Source organism: Rhamphochromis sp. 'chilingali' (genome assembly GCF_963969265.1).
Source record: "Rhamphochromis sp. 'chilingali' genome assembly, chromosome: 7".
Taxonomy (NCBI): domain Eukaryota; kingdom Metazoa; phylum Chordata; class Actinopteri; order Cichliformes; family Cichlidae; genus Rhamphochromis; species Rhamphochromis sp. 'chilingali'.
In genome coordinates this window covers 9,828,689-9,852,641 of record NC_137934.1, presented here as the reverse complement: position 1 = coordinate 9,852,641, position 23,953 = coordinate 9,828,689, and the positions used below count along the sequence as shown (strand labels likewise).

The following is a 23,953-nucleotide window of genomic DNA, read 5'->3' as shown; positions in this document are numbered from 1 at the left end:
CCAATTATTCAAAAGTGGTTTTAAAAAAAGTGCCAAGTCCTAATTTGTATTCACAACAAGCTCCTCTAATCACTGCGTTCATTAATATTCCACTGCAGCTGTCTTGTATAACATCTCCTTTACCTAAAGCTCCTGGTTGGTTTTTGGGTACCTGCAGTGGCCAAAAGGAGGGATTCCCTTTTGGGTAGCTGACGTTTGTTTTTCACGCATGGAGGGTAACAAGAACAGTTATATAACTTCAGGATGGTTCAGGTTAGATGACTCTGACTGCAGTCTCCCTATACTTCATTTGCAGTGGGATAGAGAGGAGGCGTGGGGAATTGGGAAACAGAGGAGGGAAGATGTAGGATGAAATGGGGAAAAAAAGGAAAAGGGAAGGAAGAGGAGGGGAAAAGATAGGGGGCGGTGAAGAGGATAGGGAGAATAAAAGTGGAGAATGAGAGAAAGTTGGAGAATAAGAAGAAGAAAAGTATAAAGGAGACAACGTAAAGGGAGAGAAGGGAAAACTTGAGGACAGGAAAGGGCAAAGAAAAAACAGGAAGGAATGCAGAAGGAGGATGAAATGCAAGTATTTACACAGTGTGGAAATATGATGAAGAAATGGAAAAGTAAACAGAAAAAGTAAAAGAGTGAGTGATTTCAAAGAAGACCAGCAAACTCACCACTTAGAAAACTGAACCATATCCTCCGAGTACTGACCGACACGGGGTTTGCGTTTCAAGTTAGTGGTGATTCCGATTACAAGCAACAGTCAAAACAGGATGTCTGCCATCACCTGTTGGTTCAACATCACCAGCATGTGACCGGAATGTTTTCACCTGCAGTCAGCAATCCCTGTGAGACATGATCCGGTGTGTCACAGGAGCAGAGCTATGTTTCGGATTTTGGCTCCATGTCCTCTAAAGCAGCAATCACTGTAGATGTAACTCAGTATTGTCACGTGCTTATATCTGTACACTGTACTTAGTGCCAGAATAATGGCCTTTTGTAGTATAGTTGTACAAACAATTGTAGCTCCAAAGTGCAAAACAACAAAACCAAAAACCAAACAAAAAACAGAAAACATGACATTTTGCACAACACAATATTAAAATACCCAACAAACATGTTTGCTGGGCTAATTTTCCCTCCCATAACAACAATTATTTGCGGCTTGGTTGGTCTTGGACTAAAAATGAACACCATTATCTGAAGCCAAGAGCCCGCTGAAGTTTATGCTGCACTGATGTTTCAAATATTTTATCCATACATTATACTCACTACTAATTATGAGGTATCTGTGTGATGCACCTCCAGAATTTACAGATGCATCTTGCTAAGCAGACATGCTAGCATTGGCAGCTAACATAGCTTTACATTGACATCCCCAAAATGGCTATGTTCGTCTTTAATAACCTCACCAGCCACTTCATTAGGTACACACATTTACCTGTTCATTAACTCAAATATTTAATGAGCCAGTCACATGGTAGAAACTCCATGGCATGTAGAAATGGTCAAGACAGCCTGGTGAAGATCAAACTGAGGACTAGAATGTGGAAAAAGTGACTTTGAATGCAGTAAGGCTGTCGCTGCCAGACTGGCTTGAATGAATTTCATATTTTACTGCAAATCTTCCTGGGTTTTATCCACAAGATCATCTCTCTGGTTTACAGAAAATGATTTAAAAATAGAAAGGATCCATGAGTCAAATAATCACTACAAATCACACCAATATATTTAAAAATCTCATAATTAGTAAAGTCTTTCAATATGCCCTATAAAGCTAGCTACAACAAACCATAAAATCTGGTTCAAGTAATACAAGGTCATATGTGAGGTGATGATTAACCATGTCTCAGAGTAGTAAACCGGAGAAGGACCCAGATTCTTAAAATCATAATCAACCAAAATTATATATATATTTATAAGAACATGTAATGCTTTTGATGCCGGCATGTTTGAACTCATATGTAAACGTGAGGAATGTGACAAGTTATAATGATTAAGACTTTGAAATCTGACTCCGAGCAGAGATTTTCTGAGGATGACCGCTGCAACAACAAACCCTTCCCTTTCCAGAGACAAATGCCTCTGTAACTGGTTAATGTTTTGCAGAAGCTACAGATAGCAAGAGGGGATCGTTTACTGCACATTCATTCAGAGAATGGCTACATACCCGCCTGAATGACTCACAGTTGTCATATAAACTAAGCCATGGAGTCATAAAACATTGTGAAACATTTTTCCCAGGTGATGAAACATGAGGCCTTCAAGACAGGTGACTCCTGCAGATAGTTAAGAGAAAATACTGAATGCATTCCATCAGGTATTCAGATGTTTAAAATACCTGTTAAGATGTGACCAAACTGAAAAGAACACAAATCTTGAGGAAGAAGTCTCAGGCTCCAGGTACCTTTGCTTGTAGCGCCATCTGGTGACAATGGTGATAATATATGGCTGGCTAATACACTCACAATAAATGATAATAATAAATTTAAAAGATTTTCTAAGCTTTATAAGATGCAATAACCTTTGGATTATGTATACAAACTCTATGCCCACCTATTTATCACAAATCAACCAATCACATGGCAGTAATTCAGTTAATTTGGACATGACATAACTGCTAAAAAATGCACATCAGAATGAGGAAGAAAGGTCATGTGTCCTGGTGTGAGAATTTCAGAAACCAGTTGTCTTAAACTTGGACGTTGCTCACAGGGTTTCTGACTCAGTATTTTTGGGTGTGCCCACAGCAAAAAGGTTTTGTGGATGTGCATACTTCTCCGCCCCGAGTTATGAGTAAAGAGTTCACTTTGTGTGACTCAGCATGGTTAAATCTGTGGTTGTCTCCCTCTGCTGGACATGAATGGTCCTACTGCTTGCAAAAAATACAAAATGTCTTAAGGATGGAGTATTTAATACGCTGTTCAAAAATTAGCACTCTGTCATCAGAGTATACCTCAAACTTAAAGGGCGTCCAGTTATGAAGCAAAAACCAGTGTGAATCAGTTTCACCTACTGTGGTCCAAAGGAAAGTGACAACATGTGCAGTGGAGAGGCAAGAAAAGCCAGCTAAGGGAAAGGAGATTGTTTTATAGGTGTTGGCCACAGATCATTGCTTTCCCTTTATTCTAATGAATTTTTCTCTAGTTTTGTTTTTTCTCAGTGTGCTTGTCAGATGCCATCCGTGTGTGTTGTCACAAGGTTTGCTGTGTCTCCCGGCAGCAGACACCAGCAGCAGGGCTGGTAAAAAAGTTCCCACACGTGGGACTAATAAAGGTTATCTTATCTTAACATGAAAGAAACTCATAAGCCTTGAGCTCGTTTTGTGTTTTTTTAGGGTGTAGAATAAATCTTAGCTGTAAGCTTTCAGCTCTGGAAACATCCATCCATCCACACATTAAACAAAGACTCCTCTTACTTACTCAACTCAGTTTATTACCAGAGTGTTTGAAGAGCCATGTATGCAAATGCACTGAAATTACTGACAGAACTTTTTTTTTTTTTTTAATTCATCACATGGGGAGTTGATTATTCACTTTGAGCTCAGTATGTTGATCAATATATTTCAAAAATCCAGTGACTGTTTTTTTTCCTTTAGATTACCATCAAGTCCCTCAGGGAAACAATAAATTAACCAGGTTTTAAGCCGTGCTCCGTCTTCCAGGCTTCCGCAAATATAGCAGTTAGAGTTAATATTTCTGGACACCATCAAATCTAAGCAAAGCCTGTGATAATCCAAGAAAAAAAAAATGAAAAGCTACAAACAGGTTTCGGTCAGTCCTCTCTCAGATAAGCCACAATGAAGCAACATGAAGGGTACAGGCAATGTAGCAGTGAGCCTTTAACGTTATTTGATCTCTTTTAAAAGGAAAGTTTCTATATTTTCTGAAGTGTTCATCAAATTGAATCACACCCTGTGGGATTATCGTACAGTGTGCGTGACATCCATTCTCTTTAGCCAATCAAAAATCCTTTTGAAGTTGAACACGTTTTATTTGTAACACCGCTCTTCCTGCTTCCACAGTGACCAAATTTACCCACGGGAACTGATTAAATGTAAAAGCAGAAAACTCTGAAAACAACCTTGTAATCAATGGCAAGAACTGCAACTTCCCCCTTAAAGAAAACACCCCCTTCACCTCTGGCGTCTAGTTTGAACCGTCCTGTTATCAGCTTGGTTATGATACATGAAGTGACACTGAAAATAAAATCGAAAACAGGCAACAGATACAGCATGGACAGATAGTTAAAAATGAACATAAAACCAACAAGTTAACTTCCTACACTTAAAAAGCTGACGTCATTTTCAACACACGCTACTCTGCTATGATATTTACAGTTTCTTTCAACACTGACCATCATCTGCCTCCCTTAATGTGTTGGGAATGACTTTTTAAGGCTGTGGAAGTACTCCGCCCACCCTCCCCAAACTAAACAGGGTCTGAAAACTGAGAAGGAAAAAATGAATAAAAGAAAGATTGAATCAAGTTTCTGAGACTTGCTGAAGCTTTCGGACAACAGGCTTACAACCAACCAGCAGCACTTGTATTACTGCAGGAATCCCCATTCAATGGATTCTAATCAGAACATTTGTATCATCTTTTCTACACACCTGACTCCAATGGTAAGGTGTGAATGAATACACAAAACCTGCAGGATACTAGGCACTGACTAAATTCTTTAAAACATGAGCTGTGGCTGTGAAGGAATATGTATTCCCCATTAGCAAACCTGGCACTTACATTAGGGGCAGCTTGTATAAAAGTTTGAGGAAGCATTTCCTGTGTGAAATCCTTCCGATTCACCCCTGCTGTGCATTTAAACTGCTGTTTTTGCTTTCCCCCCCTTCCAATTGTTTTGGGTCCCCCCCCTCTAAATTAGTTTTGGGAACCTACATTATTAATAGTTTGTGTCATTTACTATTTCTACCGGTGCAGTGCTGAATTAACACATAAAGACATACAGATGTGTTGACAAATAATGCATGTGTTAAAAGAACGACAGCTTTAATGCATGTACACTTTGCAAACGTACCAGTATGTGCCTGGTTAAAGACAACACATTGTATTGTGAGTTTTAAGACTGTAATGGGGAGGGTCTCATTCTCTGTCCATGCATTTAAATAGCAACACAGGGGAAAGAAAACAAACAATCAAACAAAAAAAAAAAAAAAAAAGAAAAGAAAAGAAAGAAAAAAAGGCTAACACACATTTAACACGTCTTAACATATGTCACCCAGAGGTCTGCTGCTCATGTCATTTCTTTCAGATAGATTTGGACTTATAATATTTTTTTTCCTCTTTTTTTGTGTCCGTTAAATTCAAATGACAGAATAGGAGTATATTTTGTGGATCACATTCAGACGCCTCGATTCTCTTCTTCTATACTTCACTGTTGCCTGCGTAGAGCCTGGTCCATGTTCGGGCTGAGGAGGAAACAAAACAAGAGGGTTTTGTTTGGTATGAGGGCCATCGGCTGAGTAAATAACAGTAAATAAGTAGAGTGCTGCAAGGTCCCAGAACAGGCAGCAAAAGCACCTGAGAGGTCACAGGACTTCCAAATACAAAATTTTAATATTTAGGCTTTTCATTTCTGTGTTGCTTGTTTTTGATGCTTTACATACTTTAAACTTTATTATGTTTAGAGTTTGGATTGTAGATAGAGGAAAACAAGAACATCATGTTGAGCCATGCGAAGCTGATTTCACACAAATAACTATTGATATCCTAAAACAAAACCAAAAAAGGCTTCTGATCTCATTATGTGTTTCTGCTTTTACAGTCAAACCACAAGCAGAATATTTAAATGATGTATTGGTTTGGTTAGTCACAAAGATTTCCATGGAAACTGGCAGAGAAACCCTGTTTTTACAGCCCATCTCAGACTGCCTTTAACAACACGTAAGAATTTGTTTCATGATTGACTGCTGCGCATACACGCATGCATTTTATTATCTCCCTTATTTAGCGGGTTTCAACTGATACCATCAAGTGAGTCACGACCGAGGAATTTCATTGTCATTGTACACTCAGAAGTGGCATATCAGCCGAGACAAACCAATCAACTTCTTTTACTAGACTCTCCAACAAGATCATTAGGTGCAGACCTCCATGAGCATCAACTTATTTTCTTAAGCTGATAAAATATATGCTTCACAAAATGTTGGGAGAATAACAAATATATGCAGCTCTCACGTGCGTCATCTGCCAAGCAAACTTGAGAACTGTTACTATCACCTGGCTTTATTTACAGTAGGTCAGCGAGCTGACCCCTCCCACAAAGTCACCAACAGGTTTGTTGTTTTGTTTTCTGGTTGCTATTCTTCTCCTCCCAGGAAATGAACCATAAAGAAAACCATCATCTCAGCTTTGGCTAATTTGCAGCTATTTGTAAAGTGGCTGACAGTTAAGGTCAAGACCTGAGCTGTTGTTTGTTACCATCTGTCACAGCACTTCTCACACTGAAACCTGTGACCACCTGTGGCAGCAGAAATACAGTTTAACAAAGCCCATCCCGAGTGATCTAATAGAAAAAAAATAAATCTTCTCCTCACCTGTCTCAATGGCTTGGCTTTCATTTTTCTTCCACTGCTCTGCAACATCATTTGCCAGTGGATCATCTGGATTGGGAGCACTTAATAATGCCTGGATAGATAGCAACACTGTACGGATCTGCAGGGCTGGAGACCACTTGTCTGTGGGAAGATCAGGAAAAAGAGGAACAGGCTGGTGGGTTTAATGGGAAAAGAAACAAATCTGATGGTAAACCTATTGTCAACAACTTGCTAGTGGCAGAAAAGGAAAGCAGTCAATATCAGGGCTCAGCTGATCAGAAAGGCAAGGTAAAGAAAAAAAAACATATGAGGGAGTAGCAGTCCTTTAGTGCTGATCAGTTTGCTAAACAATCTCTTCTATTTTCCACATTCCCTTCTAAACATATATGCAAACACAGCTGCATGCTTTCCTGATACATTTTATATACCAATTTGCTTTCCATTACCACATAATATCAAGATAATAAAAATTAAATCCATGATTCTATCATTGTATAATAATGCTTATGTGCTCAAATAAATTATAAATACATTTGTTTGCTCAACAGAAAATGCAGAGACTTTGGGATTGTCATAATCTACGCTGCATATGATCGTTAAAATAATCGAAAGAAATCAGTGAACACAAGGCACGAGAGAACTGAAACAGACTCGATTCTGCAGCAGAAATCAGTGCACGGGCTCAGGAACAACCACTGAACAAAGTTTGTCTCTGCACTCATAAAATAAAGAGAAAACTCAGCTGCTTAAAGAAAAAGAATTTAGAAGCAAGCTGTCGAATGGCAGCTTTCTTCCTGTGGACCTGAATTGTGAAATTTTATTGCATTTTTTAAATCAAATACACCTCTAAAGAGGAAACACCTCGCTTGTCATCAGAAAAGCTGATGCAAAACAATGAGCCTTAAAAAAAAAATCTGATATTGTCTTTGCTACAATTTCACTTAAATAAAATAGTTTAATCATAATGAAATCATCACATAAAATATGGCTGTACAGTGTTCCAATCTAATGTTATCTATCCCATCCCCCAAATCTTGATCTAGAACACATGTCATGAATTAATCTTCCTTTTTCTTACAAATACAATTTAAAAACTCATATTTTGACGTTAACAATAAATCAGTTCAGTATAACATGAAAATGGTTCGTATTATTTCCACGCCCTACTGAAAGTAATCACCTAACTTCATTCTTCTTTCAGACGATGAGTTCTTTATATAAAATTGAAGGTATACTTTTCTCTACAACAGGCTTTAACATGTCGGATGTTCACTGCCTGCTCATTGCAAAAACAGAACAATGCCAATGCAAGTAAGTGTTTTCCTAAAGCATTATTATTATCTCTCTTATTCAGTGGGTTTCCACACATTTGTACTTGGAATTGCAAGTAAATGAACTTGTGACTGCTATAAAGGCATAAAAGCCATAAGCTTTAACTGTTTGATGCTCCTCACTTTTACAAAGCAATAAGAAAAAAGCTGCAATCAAGTCCTGCAGAATGCTGTCAGTGTTGTTTCACACCAACATCAACCAGAAAAAGAAAACAGGATGTAAATATTTTTTTTTAAAAATTCATGTCGATTATTTTTATCTCACGGTTTTCTTACCTTTCAAAATGTCTAAACATATTCTTCCCAGTTTGTCAACATTGGGGTGATAGATTTTGGTCATGAATCGCACTTTGGGAGCTGCCATGGGATACTCTTCTGGAAGAAATAGTTCAAGTTTAAATGTGCCTCCTTCAAAGGGAGAATCTTGAGGCCCTGCAATGAACACATGGAAGTAGCGTGCATTCCCTTCATCAGGCGTAGCAGTGATCCCTGGAACAGGCTCTGCCATCAACCGCTGCGTTTCCTGAGCAAGGTCATAGTGAGAAACACAGTTGTTGACATTTTGAATTTAAAAAGGAAGAAAAAGTGTTGCATGAAGAACTGTAGGAGGGTGTCAACAACAGACTTTTAAGTGCATAATGGTTCATAATACACAATTCCACCCCGCTTAGTCACACAGATACTTTCCACTTTACCCTATATATAGACAAGAAAACATTTCCACAAGTTATTTAAAATGGAAACTAAAGGCAGTCAAGTGTCCGTGCAGTGCCTCGCACTGACAAATAATTCAGTGGCTCCACTTTATTTTAATCTAAAAAATTTTTTGAAATTCAACCAATCATTTCACAATACCTAAAACAAGCCTTCTCTCTCCATTGCCTCCTTTATTTCTTGTAGTCTTTTTTCCCCTTCCTCACATTGTACTTCTGTTCGTGCTTTAGAGAAGTGGTTCTTATCTTTAATATGGAAATATTTTTGTGGCAGAGTACAAACATTTTTTTAAGCAAAAAATACAGTTGCAATAAAGAGTATGTGAGCCAAAAACTGTGGTTTCAGACTGCTCTAAACAAAACTGCAGTTCAAACCTTCCGTTTACGAGGGGCAGCCAATCAGAATCACATTAGCTTAAAGGGAGCTCTTCAAATAGCTTTTCTTGCTAAAACTATGAGACATCAACAAACAAATTAGCCAATAAATAATCGCTGTTTAAAGAAGCAACCAGTTATCAGATTGACTGCAGATTTTTTTTTGCCTGTCAATCTGAATAAATTTGTCCAGATTACTTTTAGAAACTGTTTCAGTGCAAGGATTGTTCCACTTTACTGGGTGTATTAACTGCTAAAGAGTTTTACCGCAATGAACACTGTGCGAAAATGAACAAGGAGGAAGTAGACTATCTATTTAAGATTTCTGCATTCGCTTGAGCAGGTGCACCAAAACATCTGCAATAAACAGGAAGGAAACTGATTCACTCTTAGAATTAGAAAAAACAAAAACGTTTCTTTGTTGTGAATGTAAAGCAAAATGCCACAGGTTTATAAACAGAAGCTGATTCCGGTTTTCCCACTTTGCCTACTGTCGTGTTACTGGTTGTGAAAACCTGTTAAACCTGAGGAAGAGCTGCTAGACGTAGCGGAAAAGGCTGATCGCGCCCACTGCCGGGCCTGGCCCAGCGAAGCTGCGGTGAGGCTAAGGGAGGAGACCGCAGCCCTTAAGGCCTTGCATTTCTGTTTTAGTTCCATATATTTTAATACAAAAACTAAACAAAAGGTGACATGCTCGCGTAGTTGGGCTCGAACATATGTTTCGTGAGCACAAGGGCAGCGCTTCACATCAGCATCAGACATGTGTACTAATCGGCAACGCTAAAACTGCTAGCCTAGCTCACTTAGCAAATCCATTCATAGGGCGACTGGGACAAATTTCTACAATCAGTCGAGTCATACTGAAAATGTAAGAAAGCAATAACTTTAACATTGCAAATTAAGCGAGTTAAGAACTCCTCACGTATAAAAAATTCAACCACCGTCACAGCAGAATTCACTAAACGGAAGTGGCAAACAAAACACAGACAAGCGAACTAGCTCGACAGGAGCTAAATGTGCTAGCCTTGCTAACGCCAGGCTACACGCGAGATGACTGCACGTCTATGTCCATATTGGCACTGAATAACCGCTATAAAATACATTCAACGGCTCATTATGATATATACATATTGTCCGATGACAGGAGTACCTTTACAATCCTACGAGGCAGACCGGCCATCTTGTGTTAGCTATTATATTTTTAGCCGTTGACTCGCCTTCTCTTCAGGTTGAATTGACTGAGCTGCTGGGGCGGGGACAGATAACTCACGCTTCCGGTGGCTTCAGATGACGTAGACAAGTATGCTGATGTCTAAAGACTTCCATGTAAAATATAAATGCTGCAATACTAAATAAATGAACAAATAAAACATATTATGAATCTGAAACTTTAGTTAAATGTTTTCAAAGGGTTCTGAATATATATATCTTTTTAATGCTGCTATTACTATTTTAAGAAGACAAAATAAAAGGGCCATTCTACAATTGCAGGAAAATTTCTGTCACACCCCAGAATTTGAAAACAGTCTATGCACAAAATACTAAAACTTTAATTTGTTGTGTAAATCACAGCTGCTCTTGTTAAATAAGTGGTTCACACATATGGTTTAAAATACATAACAGCCTTGGAGAATTCCCCAAATCCCAATTTGTCCCAACGTCTTAACAGCCAAACTGGTTGTCAAGTATAAGATTTTTTTAAAGTTATGAATCAGCTTTCTTTATTTTATGAATGCATGTATCTTGTAATTGTTGAACGACATAACAAAGAAAAAGTGACATATCAAGTCACATGCACACATCACGGGTAGACCAAAGGGCAGTCCACTTTATTATCTTTTCTGACTGCATTGCGTGTATTACCTTAACTAATGCAACCCTATTGCCATATTACCAAAGGAAGCTAAATGAATTTCAAAGATTTCTTCCTTTATTTGTATAACGACATTCATCTTTGACTTTCACAGTCCATTTCACTCCACAGCTTACATCTTTTTATGAGAAAACATTAATGCTAGCACAGATTTGCAACCTTGTTACTTATACTTGTTTCCACGCAAACTGCCATACAGTGGGGCAAAAAAGTATTTAGTCAGCCACCGATTGTGCAAGTTCCCCCACCTAAAATGATGACAGAGGTCAGTAATTTGCACCAGAGGTACACTTCAACTGTGAGAGACAGAATGTGAAAAAAAAAAAAAAAAATCCATGAATCCACATGGTAGGATTTGTAAAGAATTTATTCGTAAATTAGGGTGGAAAATAAGTATTTGGTCAATAACAAAAATACAACTCAATACTTTGTAACATAACCTTTGTTGGCAATAACAGAGGTCAAACGTTTACTATAGGTCTTTACCAGGTTTGCACACACAGTAGCTGGTATTTTGGCCCATTCCTCCATGCAGATCTTCTCGAGAGCAGTGATGTTTTGGGGCTGTCGCTGAGCAACACGGACTTTCAACTCCCGCCACAGATTTTCTATGGGGTTGAGGTCTGGAGACTGGCTAGGCCACTCCAGGACTTTCAAATGCTTCTTACGGAGCCACTCCTTTGTTGCCCGGGCGGTGTGTTTTGGATCATTGTCATGTTGGAAGTCCCAGCCTCGTTTCATCTTCAAAGTTCTCACTGATGGAAGGAGGTTTTGGCTCAAAATCTCACGATACATGGCCCCATTCATTCTGTCCTTAACACGGATCAGTCGTCCTGTCCCCTTGGCAGAAAAACAGCCCCATAGCATGATGTTTCCACCCCCATGCTTCACAGTAGGTATGGTGTTCTTGGGATGCAACTCAGTATTCTTCTTCCTCCAAACACGACGAGTTGAGTTTATACCAAAAAGTTCTACTTTCGTTTCATCTGACCACATGACATTCTCCCAATCCTCTGCCGTATCATCCATGTGCTCTCTGGCAAACTTCAGACGGGCCTGGACATGCACTGGCTTCAGCAGCGGAACACGTCTGGCACTGCGGGATTTGATTCCCTGCCGTTGTAGTGTGTTACTGATGGTGACCTTTGTTACTTTGGTCCCAGCTCTCTGCAGGTCATTCACCAGGTCCCCCCGTGTGGTTCTGGGATCTTTGCTCACCGTTCTCATGATCATTTTGACCCCACGGGATGAGATCTTGCGTGGAGCCCCAGATCGCGGGAGATTATCAGTGGTCTTGTATGTCTTCCATTTTCTGATGATTGCTCCCACAGTTGATTTTTTTCACACCAAGCTGCTTGCCTATTGTAGATTCACTCTTCCCAGTCTGGTGCAGGTCTACAATACTTTTCCTGGTGTCCTTCGAAAGCTCTTTGGTCTTGGCCATGGCGGAGTTTGGAGTCTGACTGTTTGAGGCTGTGGACAGGTGTCTTTTATACAGATGATGAGTTCAAACAGGTGCCATTCATACAGGTAACGAGTGGGGGACAGAAAAGCTTCTTACAGAAGACATTACAGGTCTGTGAGAGCCAGAGATTTTCCTTGTTTGAGGTGACCAAATACTTATTTTCCACCCTAATTTACGAATAAATTCTTTACAAATCCTACCATGTGAATTCATGGATTTTTTTTTCACATTCTGTCTCTCACAGTTGAAGTGTACCTCTGGTGCAAATTACTGACCTCTGTCATCATTTTAAGTGGGGGAACTTGCACAATCGGTGGCTGACTAAATACTTTTTTGCCCCACTGTAGAGTTCATCTACCAACTGGAAGATAGATGGTTTGATTCTCAGCTCCTCTAGTCTGCGTGTCAAAGAATTTTAGGCACTAAATCCTGAGTTGCCTTGATGCATCTTTTGGAATCTAAGTGTGTGGACAGCAGGCTAAAGAAAGGTGGAGAATTCAGCTCTGTGGAGTGGGCTTCTGCTATGTTACACTCAACAAGATTGCAAAACCAAGATGTTGTTAAAAAAGCCTTAAAATCAATATAGACATTTTTCACCCTGGTCACTATCTGTTTGACCTGTTGCCCAACAGACTGAAGAACGTTTTTTATCCAAGTGACACATCATAGCCACAGATCTACCAAATGTGGATCAGATGTGAGGTGCATTATGACATTTGCGTTAAAACTGACACACTCATCACTTGCCACAACCCGCTTCAAGCGGGTGACATTCAGACCACAGTTCACCCACAAAATACATCCTAAAGAGAATGAACTTTTCCCCTCTTCTTCTGCTGCTGTGTTGTACAGGTAGTTGTGCTTTGAAAGTGATTCACTTTCCCCACACACGTTGTCCTTTATGCTAACAGTTAGGTAGCAGAAGTAGTGTCTCTTTAACGGGTTCCTATATTTTTCAGCATAGCTGTTCAGCGTACCTCTTTAATGAGAACTAAATGTCTGCTGAGCACAAATATAGTAAATTTAATTTTCATTCATTATGTTTACGTTGCTACAACACTCTTTGGTTGCTAGGCAACACGTTGACATCATAAATCGTTATTCATAATTAAAGTTTCAGGGATATGAACTAGATGCTACCATCATGAAATGAAAATGATACGACACCTTTATAAAAGGTGTTTACATGTGCATAAAGGAGGTTGGTAGGTGGCTGCTAGCCAACATAATGACATCACAATATCTGATATGGATCTATACACCTGCACACCTGGAAACTCTGAAGACACACGTGTGACTTGCCAGGCTACTTGAGAACCCCTGCTTTATATCATCAGTCTAAAGAAAATTCTACTTCAACTGTGAAGTCCAGTGTAGTGGCTGCATAAAAAAAAATAGTAACTACTAACTTATTATTTAACAGTTTATTTAACATTATAGTGACAACAGAAGGATATCATTTGCTGTTTGGTAGCTATCTGTCCTTCGGTGGGTCCTTATTTATGCGTCGCCTTCGATACCTGTGAACAAAAAAAACAGAGGACGATCAATACAGAACAACAAGTACAGAGGCATTTTTAAAGAGAGAGCACATTTTCTTTCAGCTCTTTTACAGTTTCACAATCATCCAATGAATAAAAACAACAGAAGGAGCGACAGAGTCTCCTCATCAAAGTTGGCAACTCATCTAAATCTGCTGTGCTAACACTGTTAAATCAGCAAACCAGACGAAACAAGGTTGAGTAACCCACTTTCAAGGGAAATTTCTTCAATATGTTATTTCTGACCTCCAGCTTGCCAGTAAATATGGTGATGAAAAGCTTAAGACCACTTGAAAAATTACAAACAAACATTGTTGGATAGTAACAAGGTTCCAGGTAGAGCTTCCACATGAAACAAGAAGAAATGACAGTGAGACAAAACCTTTTTTTGAGCATGCAAAAAAACAAAAGACCTGTAATCACCCCAAAACAGAAAACCCAAACTCAGTAATAAGTAGCTCCACCGTTATTGCTGATCACTTCAAACATTTTTCAAGTGGTCTTAAACTTTGATCGGGACTGTGCAATACCAATAATACCTGTAACATAGATATATCCAGATAAACAATTTTCTATACATAATTCATCTTGTTGATCCAAATGTAAACTTTGGAGGAATAAATCAACAATAAATTACTAAAGGGAGACCAGATGAAGAACATAGGGGCAAATCTCCCACCAACCTTTTCATCACAGACCTTTGCCTATGTGTGTGTTACTTGTGTACTTACTGTCCAATTGGATAAAAGCGGTGTTTTGTAGTGAAGAACATCTTGCTCAGCTCTTCTATTGTGGGGCCGTTGTCCTTGAGCACCTCCTTGCTGAGGTGGGCCTTTAAAACCTGGTCGTGTGTCTCGACCTGGTTGGCCATTGGGTCTGGTCTTTCTATAGGCTGCAAAGATTAATTTCCCGTTTTGTAAATACACGGTGTTTTATTGCAATCCTGAAGCTTTTTCACTTGTTGTGCACAGAACAGTTACATCATTTCTAATGGCTGTAAGTCTGATACTTCAAGTTTATTTGTTATAAAATAATAACAGGTCTAAAACTATATCCAGAATACTTCTGAAACCTGCACAGTAGTGCCTTACCTGGGTAAGCTCATAGGGAATGTCCACAGTGGGATGGTAGCACACTATGGTTTTTCCATCTGAGGTCACACCAATATCCACATTACTAAAGCCAAAAATTTGAAAGATTAGTATCTATGTCAAACTTAAGTAGTTGTCACATTTTTTTTTAAAACTTCATTAATTATTCCAACAACACAACTACAAAAATGTTACATATTTCTGCAGCTACAGTGCTTTGCAAAAGTCTTGAAGTAACAAATTCTTTATATTTTGCTAGTTAAATGGGAAATATGTAAACCATTGTTAAGTTTATACAATTCTAATGGGCTTGAAAGTCATTATTTTGTATGAACACCTTTATTCTTCAACACAGCCTGAACTCACTTAGGCAGCTTTCTTGTAATTTCTTTAAATATTCTTCAGGAATAGTTCTCCAGGCTTCTTGAAGGAAATTCAAAGCTCTTCTTTGGATATTCGCTGCATTTCTTTCACTAGCCATTAAAATGATCCCACACTGCTTCAATAATGTTGAGGTCTGGGCTCTGGGGAGGCCAATCATGACTGATGGTGTTCCATTGTGTGTTTTGCCATACTTTTTCTGCATTGGCAGTGTGTTTGGGATCATTGTCATGCTGAAAAGTCAAGCCGTTGTCTATCAGACTCCTTCCTGACAGTATTATGTGGTAAGCCAAAACATTATGATGCTTTTCTGAGTTTGTTTGTTCTATTTTGAGAAGATCTCCAACACCCCCAAACAACGACAGACCCTCCACAGTGGCTGTTGTACTTCTCTCCTGACCTCCTCTGCACATATTGATGATGATTTGAACCAAAGATTTAAAATTTAATTCATCATTCCATAAAACCTGATGCCACAAATCTTCAGTCCAGTTTTTTTGTAATTTGGCATACTTCAGCCTTTTCTCTTCCTTAAGAATGAACTAAACTTCCACTGAAACCATTTCTGATGAGGCACTGGTGAACAGTAGATGGATCGACCGAGGCATGCTGTGTCAAGTCTTTGCTGGATTTTTTCTCCACTTGTTCAGTTTCCTTCGATCTTTTAAGGATACACTTCATCCCTTGAGTTGGTTGTCTTTATAAGGAATTTATGTTTCCTTATGTCATGCATAAGAAAGGGAGTGAATTTACTGTGAAAAAGGCACCAATGACCAAAGAAAAACTTTCAAAGTTCTTCAGAAAGAAGGAGAACTACTAATTGAGGCCTCTTTAAAAATTACAACACATTACATCTGGCTGCTTGGAGTCAAAATTTAAAGTAATGAAATAAATTGTTGCTCAAGACTTTTGGACAATACAACACGCAATGCTAATTCTAATCCACAAGGTAAGCTAACTACTTTCGTCTTTGTTCATCTCATCTTAATTTGACAAATACAAACCATTCAGGTCCATCAAGAGAAGTAGTACCAACACTGGACTTCTGGCGAGCTGGGACCAAACAAGCTGCAGCAGGAAAACAAACACAACCAACACAGATGTAACACAAGTCCAGACAACTAATGACACAAATGGACACGGTTCAACTTCTTAGCTATAAATGAAACTCTGAAAGCTTAGAGACCATAACACAAGGATGGAGGCAGCAGCAGGAACTACTAAACACAGATACTAGACATGATGCTGCTACTGTGCCCAACATGTGGTACGTTTACAGTCACTAGGAAACGTGTAAACTTGTAATATATTAAATTATTCGTAGCGAGTTTTTTTTTTTTTGTTTGTTTGTACAGACACACTGTGCTTTGGACAGTGAAGTCAGACTCGCCACCTAAACTGTCAAGGTTAGCCTGTTAGCTTTCACCGCTGCCATCGCTGTTAACCATTAAATCTGTAAACTCACATGACCGCCAACGATGACAAATAAAGCATAAAACTTACTTTGTACACACGATAACCGAGTGCGACCGGAGAGTCGCGTTAGGAGACTGTTTAGTCTGCACAAACGACCCGACGCCATGCTTCATTATTTTGTATGTGCAACACTGTAATATTTCCGTCTCTGCTTTCTGAGTCGGCTTCAATAGTTCCGCTGCTACACCCATCTCCTTCAATATTTCTACTCTGGCTTTATTTGTAACTCCTGCACTTAACATGCACTTAACATCTAACATGTTTGAATTATTTCAAAATCTCCAAAATGAACTGAACTTCATGCTGTTACATAAAATATTTTTAAATATCTTAGAAATGTTTTGTTTAAAATAAAATACAATTGAACCCTGGGATCCCCACAAATACTCAGTTCAAATTCCCAGTGCGCACATGCATCATGTAGTACTTGTGATACCTTTATTTTCTATGTTTTTCTTTAATATCATTTAAAAACATTGATTGCTCATAGTCTGTTACTACTCAGCCCTGCTGGTGACTAACAGTAAACGGAAACATTTATGAATTCTTACGTTTCACACTTTACATTATAGGTGGTTATTTTTCCATATATTCTTAGTATTAGGTCCAGTTTTAAATGCACTTCATTTTAGCACAAAACCCAAAAGAAAGTCTTTTACTTTTTTTTTTTTAAGATTACAGGCTAATAATGTACAGTACAACCACATAAATATTTAAACACCGCACATCCATACACATCCATCTAGTGGTTCATAAGTGGTTTGAAAACCAAAGAACAAAATCAACACAAATCTAATGAACTGTGTTTATTTTTTGAATATATGAAAGTTGGATGAGTCCATTAATTATTTATTTTTACACTTGAGCCAAATCAAATAACTGTACAGACTTTCCCCCCAAAATTTTTATCTATTAGCAGAAAAGGGTATAAAACCACTGTTCAGATCAGTGTGCATGGCTTTCTTGAGAAAGTAATCTAAGCAGCATATACATTGGTAATGTACATTAAAAAAAAACTGCCTTGATTTTAAATTTCACCCAGTCATTCAAAAATCCAAAGAAGTCCACTTATATTAATATAAGAGCAACTGTTCCTCGACTTTCCTGAACAAGTCTTTAAATGTTCTTGTCAGCGGCCTCATATGTGGCTGAACTGAGCTCTTTGGTTCCTTTGAGCCTGGTTTTCAAAGGTTGGCCAGCCTCTCAGTGGAGCTTCCACAAAGAAACCTCAAGCATGGCAGCTTGATGCGTTTCCACATTAGCTCAGTTTATCCATTTTAACCAGACTGTCACTAGGAGACCTCCATGTCAGATGTGGCTGCAGTGCTGGATGCCTGTGATCCCGTACTTGCCACCAAGCGTTCTCGACTGCCAAAGACCTCGGCCACTAAAAGCAGTCACAACAACATTATAGCATCATTAACTGAAACAGCATCAAAAATAAATGTTTGCCACTTTAGATAACCACAGAACAAGTCGTGCAGTTGCTTTTGGAACTAATTTCACATGATTTACAAATGATTTAACTTTACCTGCTGCAACATCACTTATATCCCAAACTCGCAGACCTTCCTTCTGTCCCCCAAAGGCATAGATGAAGGGCAGGTCGGGGCAACATGACCCACAAAACAGCACACCCTGATCACAGGTTACAAAGTCAGGTTAAACATCTTTTAACAACCACTTTTTATACACATGGAAAAATAATCCACAACACACCACAAACTTACCATTTTCATATCCCGCGAGTGCACCAGGTTGGGTTTGTTGCCTAAAATGTCCCATATCTTAACATGTTTGTCAGCTGAAGAGGTGACCATGCATCCTTTAATCTGGCTGCTGAGGGCCAACCCTGCAGGAATTCAAAGGGGGTTAGGCGTGGTTTCTATAGCACAGTCATTACTGTATCTTTTCAAGAACACAAGGAAAGGAAGGCTCCACTTGGTTGGGCTAAATCACAGAGCCTCAGTGTTACCCAACTGTCTTCATGATTTCCTCCAGAAAGGAAGTGGTTTTGAGATGATGATGGAAAAAAGCCAACCACGAGTTTTCCCACATTTCTCTGGTATGTATGAATAATGTCAAGGAATGCTTTCATATGTTCCCAAATGACTCATTTCCAAGAAAAAAAAAAGCCTCTTACAAAAGAAAAGCTTCTCTAGAGTTTAAACTGAAAAAAGGGACTGAACACACACACACCTGACACTTCTTCATCGTGTGCCCTCAGTGTGAACACCGGTTTATCTGAGCGTGCATCGAGGCAGTAGACAAAACCATCCTCTGTACTCGCCTGAAAAATAAGAAAAAAAAAAAAAAAACCCACACGTAAAGCACACAGCTTATGAAGAACTGACAAAATCAACAGAATGAGATACGCAAAGTCATTTGCACAATGACCACACACCAGCTGGAGTCACAGCTGCTCAGCCGGGTTTTAAAAGGAATGTGATTTAATGCGGTTAAGCTTTGATGCTTTTGTATAATTTTGTTTTTCATCCTCTGATGAAAAATCAAAAAACTGAGCAGAAAAAAAAATCTGTAATTTATTGTCTGGTGAAAACAATGCGACTGAAACAAAAGTGGTTTCCCTAGCATAAACCACATCTCTACATGTGATTATGCTGGTCGAGCTCTGAAAATGACCTGGACGTCAGCCAAAAACATCAATGTGAAGCACCAGTGCTGGGAGAAGGCGTAACAGATGGGTCATTCTGTGTCAGCTGAACAAATGCTTCCCAAGCCTGATCACCTTACATTTCCCTGAAAAATTCCAAGGGAGTGACACACTTCTTAATAGGGAAAATGCCAAATTTATCTCTCTACTGAAGAGATAAATTGACATAACATGTTATGTTATGTTATGTCATAGCATAGCAATATTCCAAGTCAGCACCTTTTCAGGCCCAGGCAAAAGCTTCACCTTTGATGTGAGAGTCATTGTTACAGTTAAAAACAATTTGTATGTAAAGAAATTTTAAATAAACTGTCTTACAAACAGTGGCGATGACACTTTGCATATTCAGACATGCCCCCCAAAATTAAACAAATGACATTTAATATGAGCACTGGCACTTTTATGAGAGCTGAGAATAGCACTTGTTTCTTAGAAAACTTGGGATGCTCTGTAAATTGAAATGCATTTTACTGTGTTCTGCACAGCTTGTCTACTAAAGAATCCTGGAGGATGTTTTAAGGACTCACCAGGAAATTGCAGGGTGAAAAGTGGTTCCAGACCAAACGTTCCACTTGGCCACTGAACCTCCACGTCCGATAGCTGCTGTCTGGACTCCGACAATCATAAAGTACAGCTGTCCTGTAAAGAGAACATGTTAAGCCTCCAAACTTTTGTCAATCCAAAATTTTCCTATAAAATCTGGTGGTGAGGAGAACAAATGACACGAACTTGTCGTAAGATCCCGATAGCAAAGTCTGGGCTTCAAACGGGTGGAATGTTAACGTCTGGACCTGAAAGACAAACATGTTTGTTACCCAGCAGCTTAATGCTGTAATTTCTGGGAATGCAACACTCAATATAAACTGTGAATTGTATTTTTATTTCTCATTGAATACCTTATCAGTGTGTCTGCGCAGGGTTCTGGCTGGCTTGCCTTGAGACATATCCCACAAGATAACAGTTTCATCTGCAGAACCGCTAGCCAACACGTTCCTAAGAAAGAGGGGACTGTGTTTCAGGAAAGACCCACTGATGTACAGATACGTACAGTTATACCACATGCATCTAATATAAACAAAGTATATGCACATCTCTCAGCCTCAAGTAAAGGAATTCAAGTATCTCTGGGACTTGTTTACAAGTGGAAGGAAGAGTGGATCGTGTGATTGAAAGATGAACTGATGCAGCATGTTTAAGTCTGTTGTGGTGAAGAGAGACCAAACTGGGAAGGCAAAGCTGTCAGCTTACTGGTTGACTTGCTTTCCTACCTTCACCTATGATAAGAAGCAGGGGGTAGAGACTGAAATAATAAAAGCTCAGATACAAGCTGAGGAAATGAGCTTCATTTACAGGAAATCTGGGCTCTCCATTAGAAATGGGTCCATTTTCCGAGAGTAAACGGAGGCCTGTTCATCTCCGTTTAGACTCCTTGCACCGCAACCCACATGAGAATAGGTGGTAGAAAATGGATGAATGCATATTAATGCAATCTGATACTGACCTGGCCAGCTGGTTCCAGGATAAATCCAGCACTGCATCTGTGTGCCCCTCAACAGGTTCTGCTGCTGCCCCCTGTTATTTTTAGAAGAACAGACAGAAACCGTTAATTACCAACTCAGTCTCAACCTATATTAAACCCTTCAGAGTTTACTAAATGGACTGGTACTAATATAGTGCTTTCTACTAGAGCTGGGTATCTATTTGATTTCTATAACTGAATCGATTCAATTCAATTTTGACTCAAACAGTCAGAAATATTATAATTATGATCATTTATCAGTACATATTCATATTTTTTATATGTACAAAAACAAATCTGTCACTTGTGAGACTTCATTAGAGGTGCCAGCATCACAGCAGATGCCTTTGTGTCAAAGTAACTGAGGATAAAACACAGAAAAACATGAAGATTTTCCTGTCCTGACTTTTTATAGCAGATAACCGCCTTAAAAATATTCTGCAGTAGATCAAAAACTGAAGAAAACCACAAATCAACATATGAATATTATCTGATACTGCTAAAGTGAAGCAGAGCAAGGTTACAGCGGCCGACAGCACTGTACACAACGGTAGACTGGTGCGTAATGAGCAAATGAATAATGCAGAAAATGGAGACTTTTGACGGTAAACTGGTCTCTGAGTACACTGAGAGAGAGGGCTGTGCAGGAAGTGTGATTTTTATCTTGGTGGAAGCAAAACAGTGAAAGTAAGAGGGAATTCATGACAATGTTTTTCAAACGTGAAGCGTAGTTTTGATCTTCTTTTGTTGCTGGTTCAGTAAATTTTGGTCAGAGAGTGACGAAACCTGCAGCTTTCAAATCTGTAAGACGTCAGCTTTCACCTGATGTCGTGTCTATGTACGTGCTGTCAGGTGAACGAGGGGATCCGCACCCATTGTTTACATCTTTTTACCTGCTCTCATTTCCTTATTTAGTTGTTTGGCAGTTGTTGAAATAGTTTTGTGAGTTTTAACCTGAGATTCTGATATTTCTGGTAAAATACATTTACATTTAAAAATCAATTCAGGATTTAATGAAAGCGATAGAAATTCACACACTCTCACTCTGATGGGCATCTGAGGGTTCAATTTCTTGCTGAGAATAAAACCACTAATTAGGTTTTTACCTTTTTGCTCTTCTTTTTCTTCTTGGAGGCTTTTTTGCTCCCCAGAGAGAATGCCGGCTCTAAACAGTCCACCACATCCAGATCCCACACGTCTATCTGAGGGGTCATGTTGCCCACAGCTGCATAGTTAGCTGCAGGGTAACACACACACAAACAGGAGACAGTGCTTGCTAAAAGGTCCTATACAACGAAACAAGAGACTTTATCTAAATTGCATTTATCATTGATGTTTTCTTACATGTTCCTTCTGCAGGATTTGGGTCAAAATTTAGCCACTCCACACACAGTGGATAGGCTGGCAGGAGAATATCGTGATGAACATAAAGGGAGTCCTCCTCTGAGTTGTAAACTGCAAAGTAACACATTTAGCTTATTTTAAGCCACAGCAGCAGTATCCAATGAACAAAACTTCCTTCTATTTGCTGAAGACAATCCTCTGTTATCTGTCCACTGGGTCAGTAAATGAAGGCATTTACCAAAGATTTCCAAATTGCAGCAATCCTTCTCTGCTTTGCCTGCCAGGATCAGGTTGTCAGTGGGTTTGATTTGAAAGTCCTCGCGCTCATACTGGTCCTAGGAAGGAAGTTATCCAAAATAATTAACACAAATTTCTTGCACTGGAAAACAAATGAGGGGTTTTAAAGTTTATAGCAGCTCCTCAGGCACAACACAGAATGCATGCACTTATTTTTGGAGGCCACTCACTGTGTCTTTGATGGTGATGTAAGGATCCTCCTCATTAGAGCTGAACACTGTGAGTCCAGCCAGGCTGTCACCAAGATTAGCCGTCACTAAAACAGAGGCAGAGCACCAGAAGATATGGGATGAAGCGGCAAATCTACTCAAATAACCAAAGAGCACCTTGCCCCTTCCTCACCTGCGTCTTCTTCATCATATTTATCCAGGCCATACTCTGCTAGCTCATCCCCCTCCTCCTTTCCTTCTTCACTCTCATCCTGTGGCACTTCAGCAGTATCACTCTCTTCAACAGGTACACCCTCAGCATCTTCTTCTTCGTCCTCAGCTGCCAGTTCCCTGGGGGCATTCAAAGAAGTAAACAAAAAGTACATGACAGCAGGCACAGTGTGATGGGATACACGGGAGCAGTGAGCCTTTAACATACCCCAATTCTTCTTTCGCTTCAGTGATGATTCGCTGGAGCTCCTCCTGGCTCAACTCAACCTAGAGTTAAATTTTAAAAGTGGCTTTATTATTTTAAAATATATGTGCCATTTGCTCGAGGTTCAATACGTGTAAAAGTTTGGGCACTGCCATGTTGACAGATTAGCCGCCGGTCGGCTAACATGCTAATGTTACTTACTTTATCCGGGGTTTCCTTGGCAACGCCTCGTTTTACCCACCCGATACAAGTAATCTGGGAGCTCATTGCGGACAAACTGTGCGGTTTATGTACTCAAAACTTTATAAACTACACACTAAAAGACTATTTAACCTCAGACACGCACACTGGGGGCGTACATGTGAGTTTCACTGGGTCCTGCGACGCGTCTTGATGGCGTTGGAGGAGCGTTGAAAAATCTGCCTGATCAAAAATGTAGCAGAGAAACTTGACTTCTGAATTGAGATTTCTAAGAGGAATCCCTCAAAAGCAGAATGTCAAAGTAAGCCCACTTTGAAGAAGTTTAATTATACATGTAACGCCTGAGATTTATATAACAAAAATTGTGTAATTTCAACAGTATGTTTCAGTTTTACTATTTGTTGAAGAAATTCTGCTGTAGTACACGAAAGAAATCTGTCAGCACGACTTAAATAGCAAGAAATAAATAAGCTGTAAATAAGAGTTCTCTTAAAAACCCCCACAAAAACTCTGGACCCATTGCTAACACAATTTCCATAGCAGGTA

General features: G+C 39.3%; 3 protein-coding genes across 3 annotated transcripts; all 3 read right to left on the bottom strand.

Moving 5' to 3' along the window:
- Nucleotides 1-3,402: 3,402 nt before the first annotated feature.
- ube2nb (ubiquitin-conjugating enzyme E2Nb) lies at nucleotides 3,403-10,267 on the bottom strand. Its single transcript, XM_080886393.1, has 4 exons — nucleotides 10,111-10,267; nucleotides 8,149-8,395; nucleotides 6,542-6,682; nucleotides 3,403-5,413 (listed from the first exon to the last, which is right to left on the bottom strand). Exons 1-4 carry the CDS (start codon nucleotides 10,138-10,140, stop codon nucleotides 5,370-5,372), a joined length of 462 nt encoding a protein of 153 aa, XP_080742519.1. The 5' UTR covers nucleotides 10,141-10,267; the 3' UTR covers nucleotides 3,403-5,369.
- Nucleotides 10,268-13,707: 3,440 nt separating this feature from the next.
- On the bottom strand, nucleotides 13,708-16,962 carry mrpl42 (mitochondrial ribosomal protein L42). The gene is made up of 5 exons (XM_080887412.1): nucleotides 16,815-16,962; nucleotides 16,316-16,379; nucleotides 14,931-15,015; nucleotides 14,571-14,731; nucleotides 13,708-13,818 (listed from the first exon to the last, which is right to left on the bottom strand). The coding sequence occupies exons 1-5, from the start codon at nucleotides 16,891-16,893 to the stop codon at nucleotides 13,773-13,775; spliced, it is 435 nt and encodes a 144-aa protein (XP_080743538.1). The 5' UTR covers nucleotides 16,894-16,962; the 3' UTR covers nucleotides 13,708-13,772.
- A 616-nt stretch (nucleotides 16,963-17,578) lies between these two features.
- Nucleotides 17,579-23,609, bottom strand: pwp1 (PWP1 homolog, endonuclein). Its single transcript, XM_080887411.1, has 15 exons — nucleotides 23,408-23,609; nucleotides 23,210-23,268; nucleotides 22,964-23,121; nucleotides 22,792-22,877; nucleotides 22,563-22,659; nucleotides 22,325-22,435; nucleotides 22,087-22,217; nucleotides 20,963-21,033; nucleotides 20,358-20,454; nucleotides 20,191-20,252; nucleotides 19,989-20,100; nucleotides 18,987-19,077; nucleotides 18,518-18,639; nucleotides 18,320-18,425; nucleotides 17,579-18,174 (listed from the first exon to the last, which is right to left on the bottom strand). Exons 1-15 carry the CDS (start codon nucleotides 23,471-23,473, stop codon nucleotides 18,080-18,082), a joined length of 1,464 nt encoding a protein of 487 aa, XP_080743537.1. The 5' UTR covers nucleotides 23,474-23,609; the 3' UTR covers nucleotides 17,579-18,079.
- Between the last annotated feature and the right edge of the window lie 344 nt (nucleotides 23,610-23,953).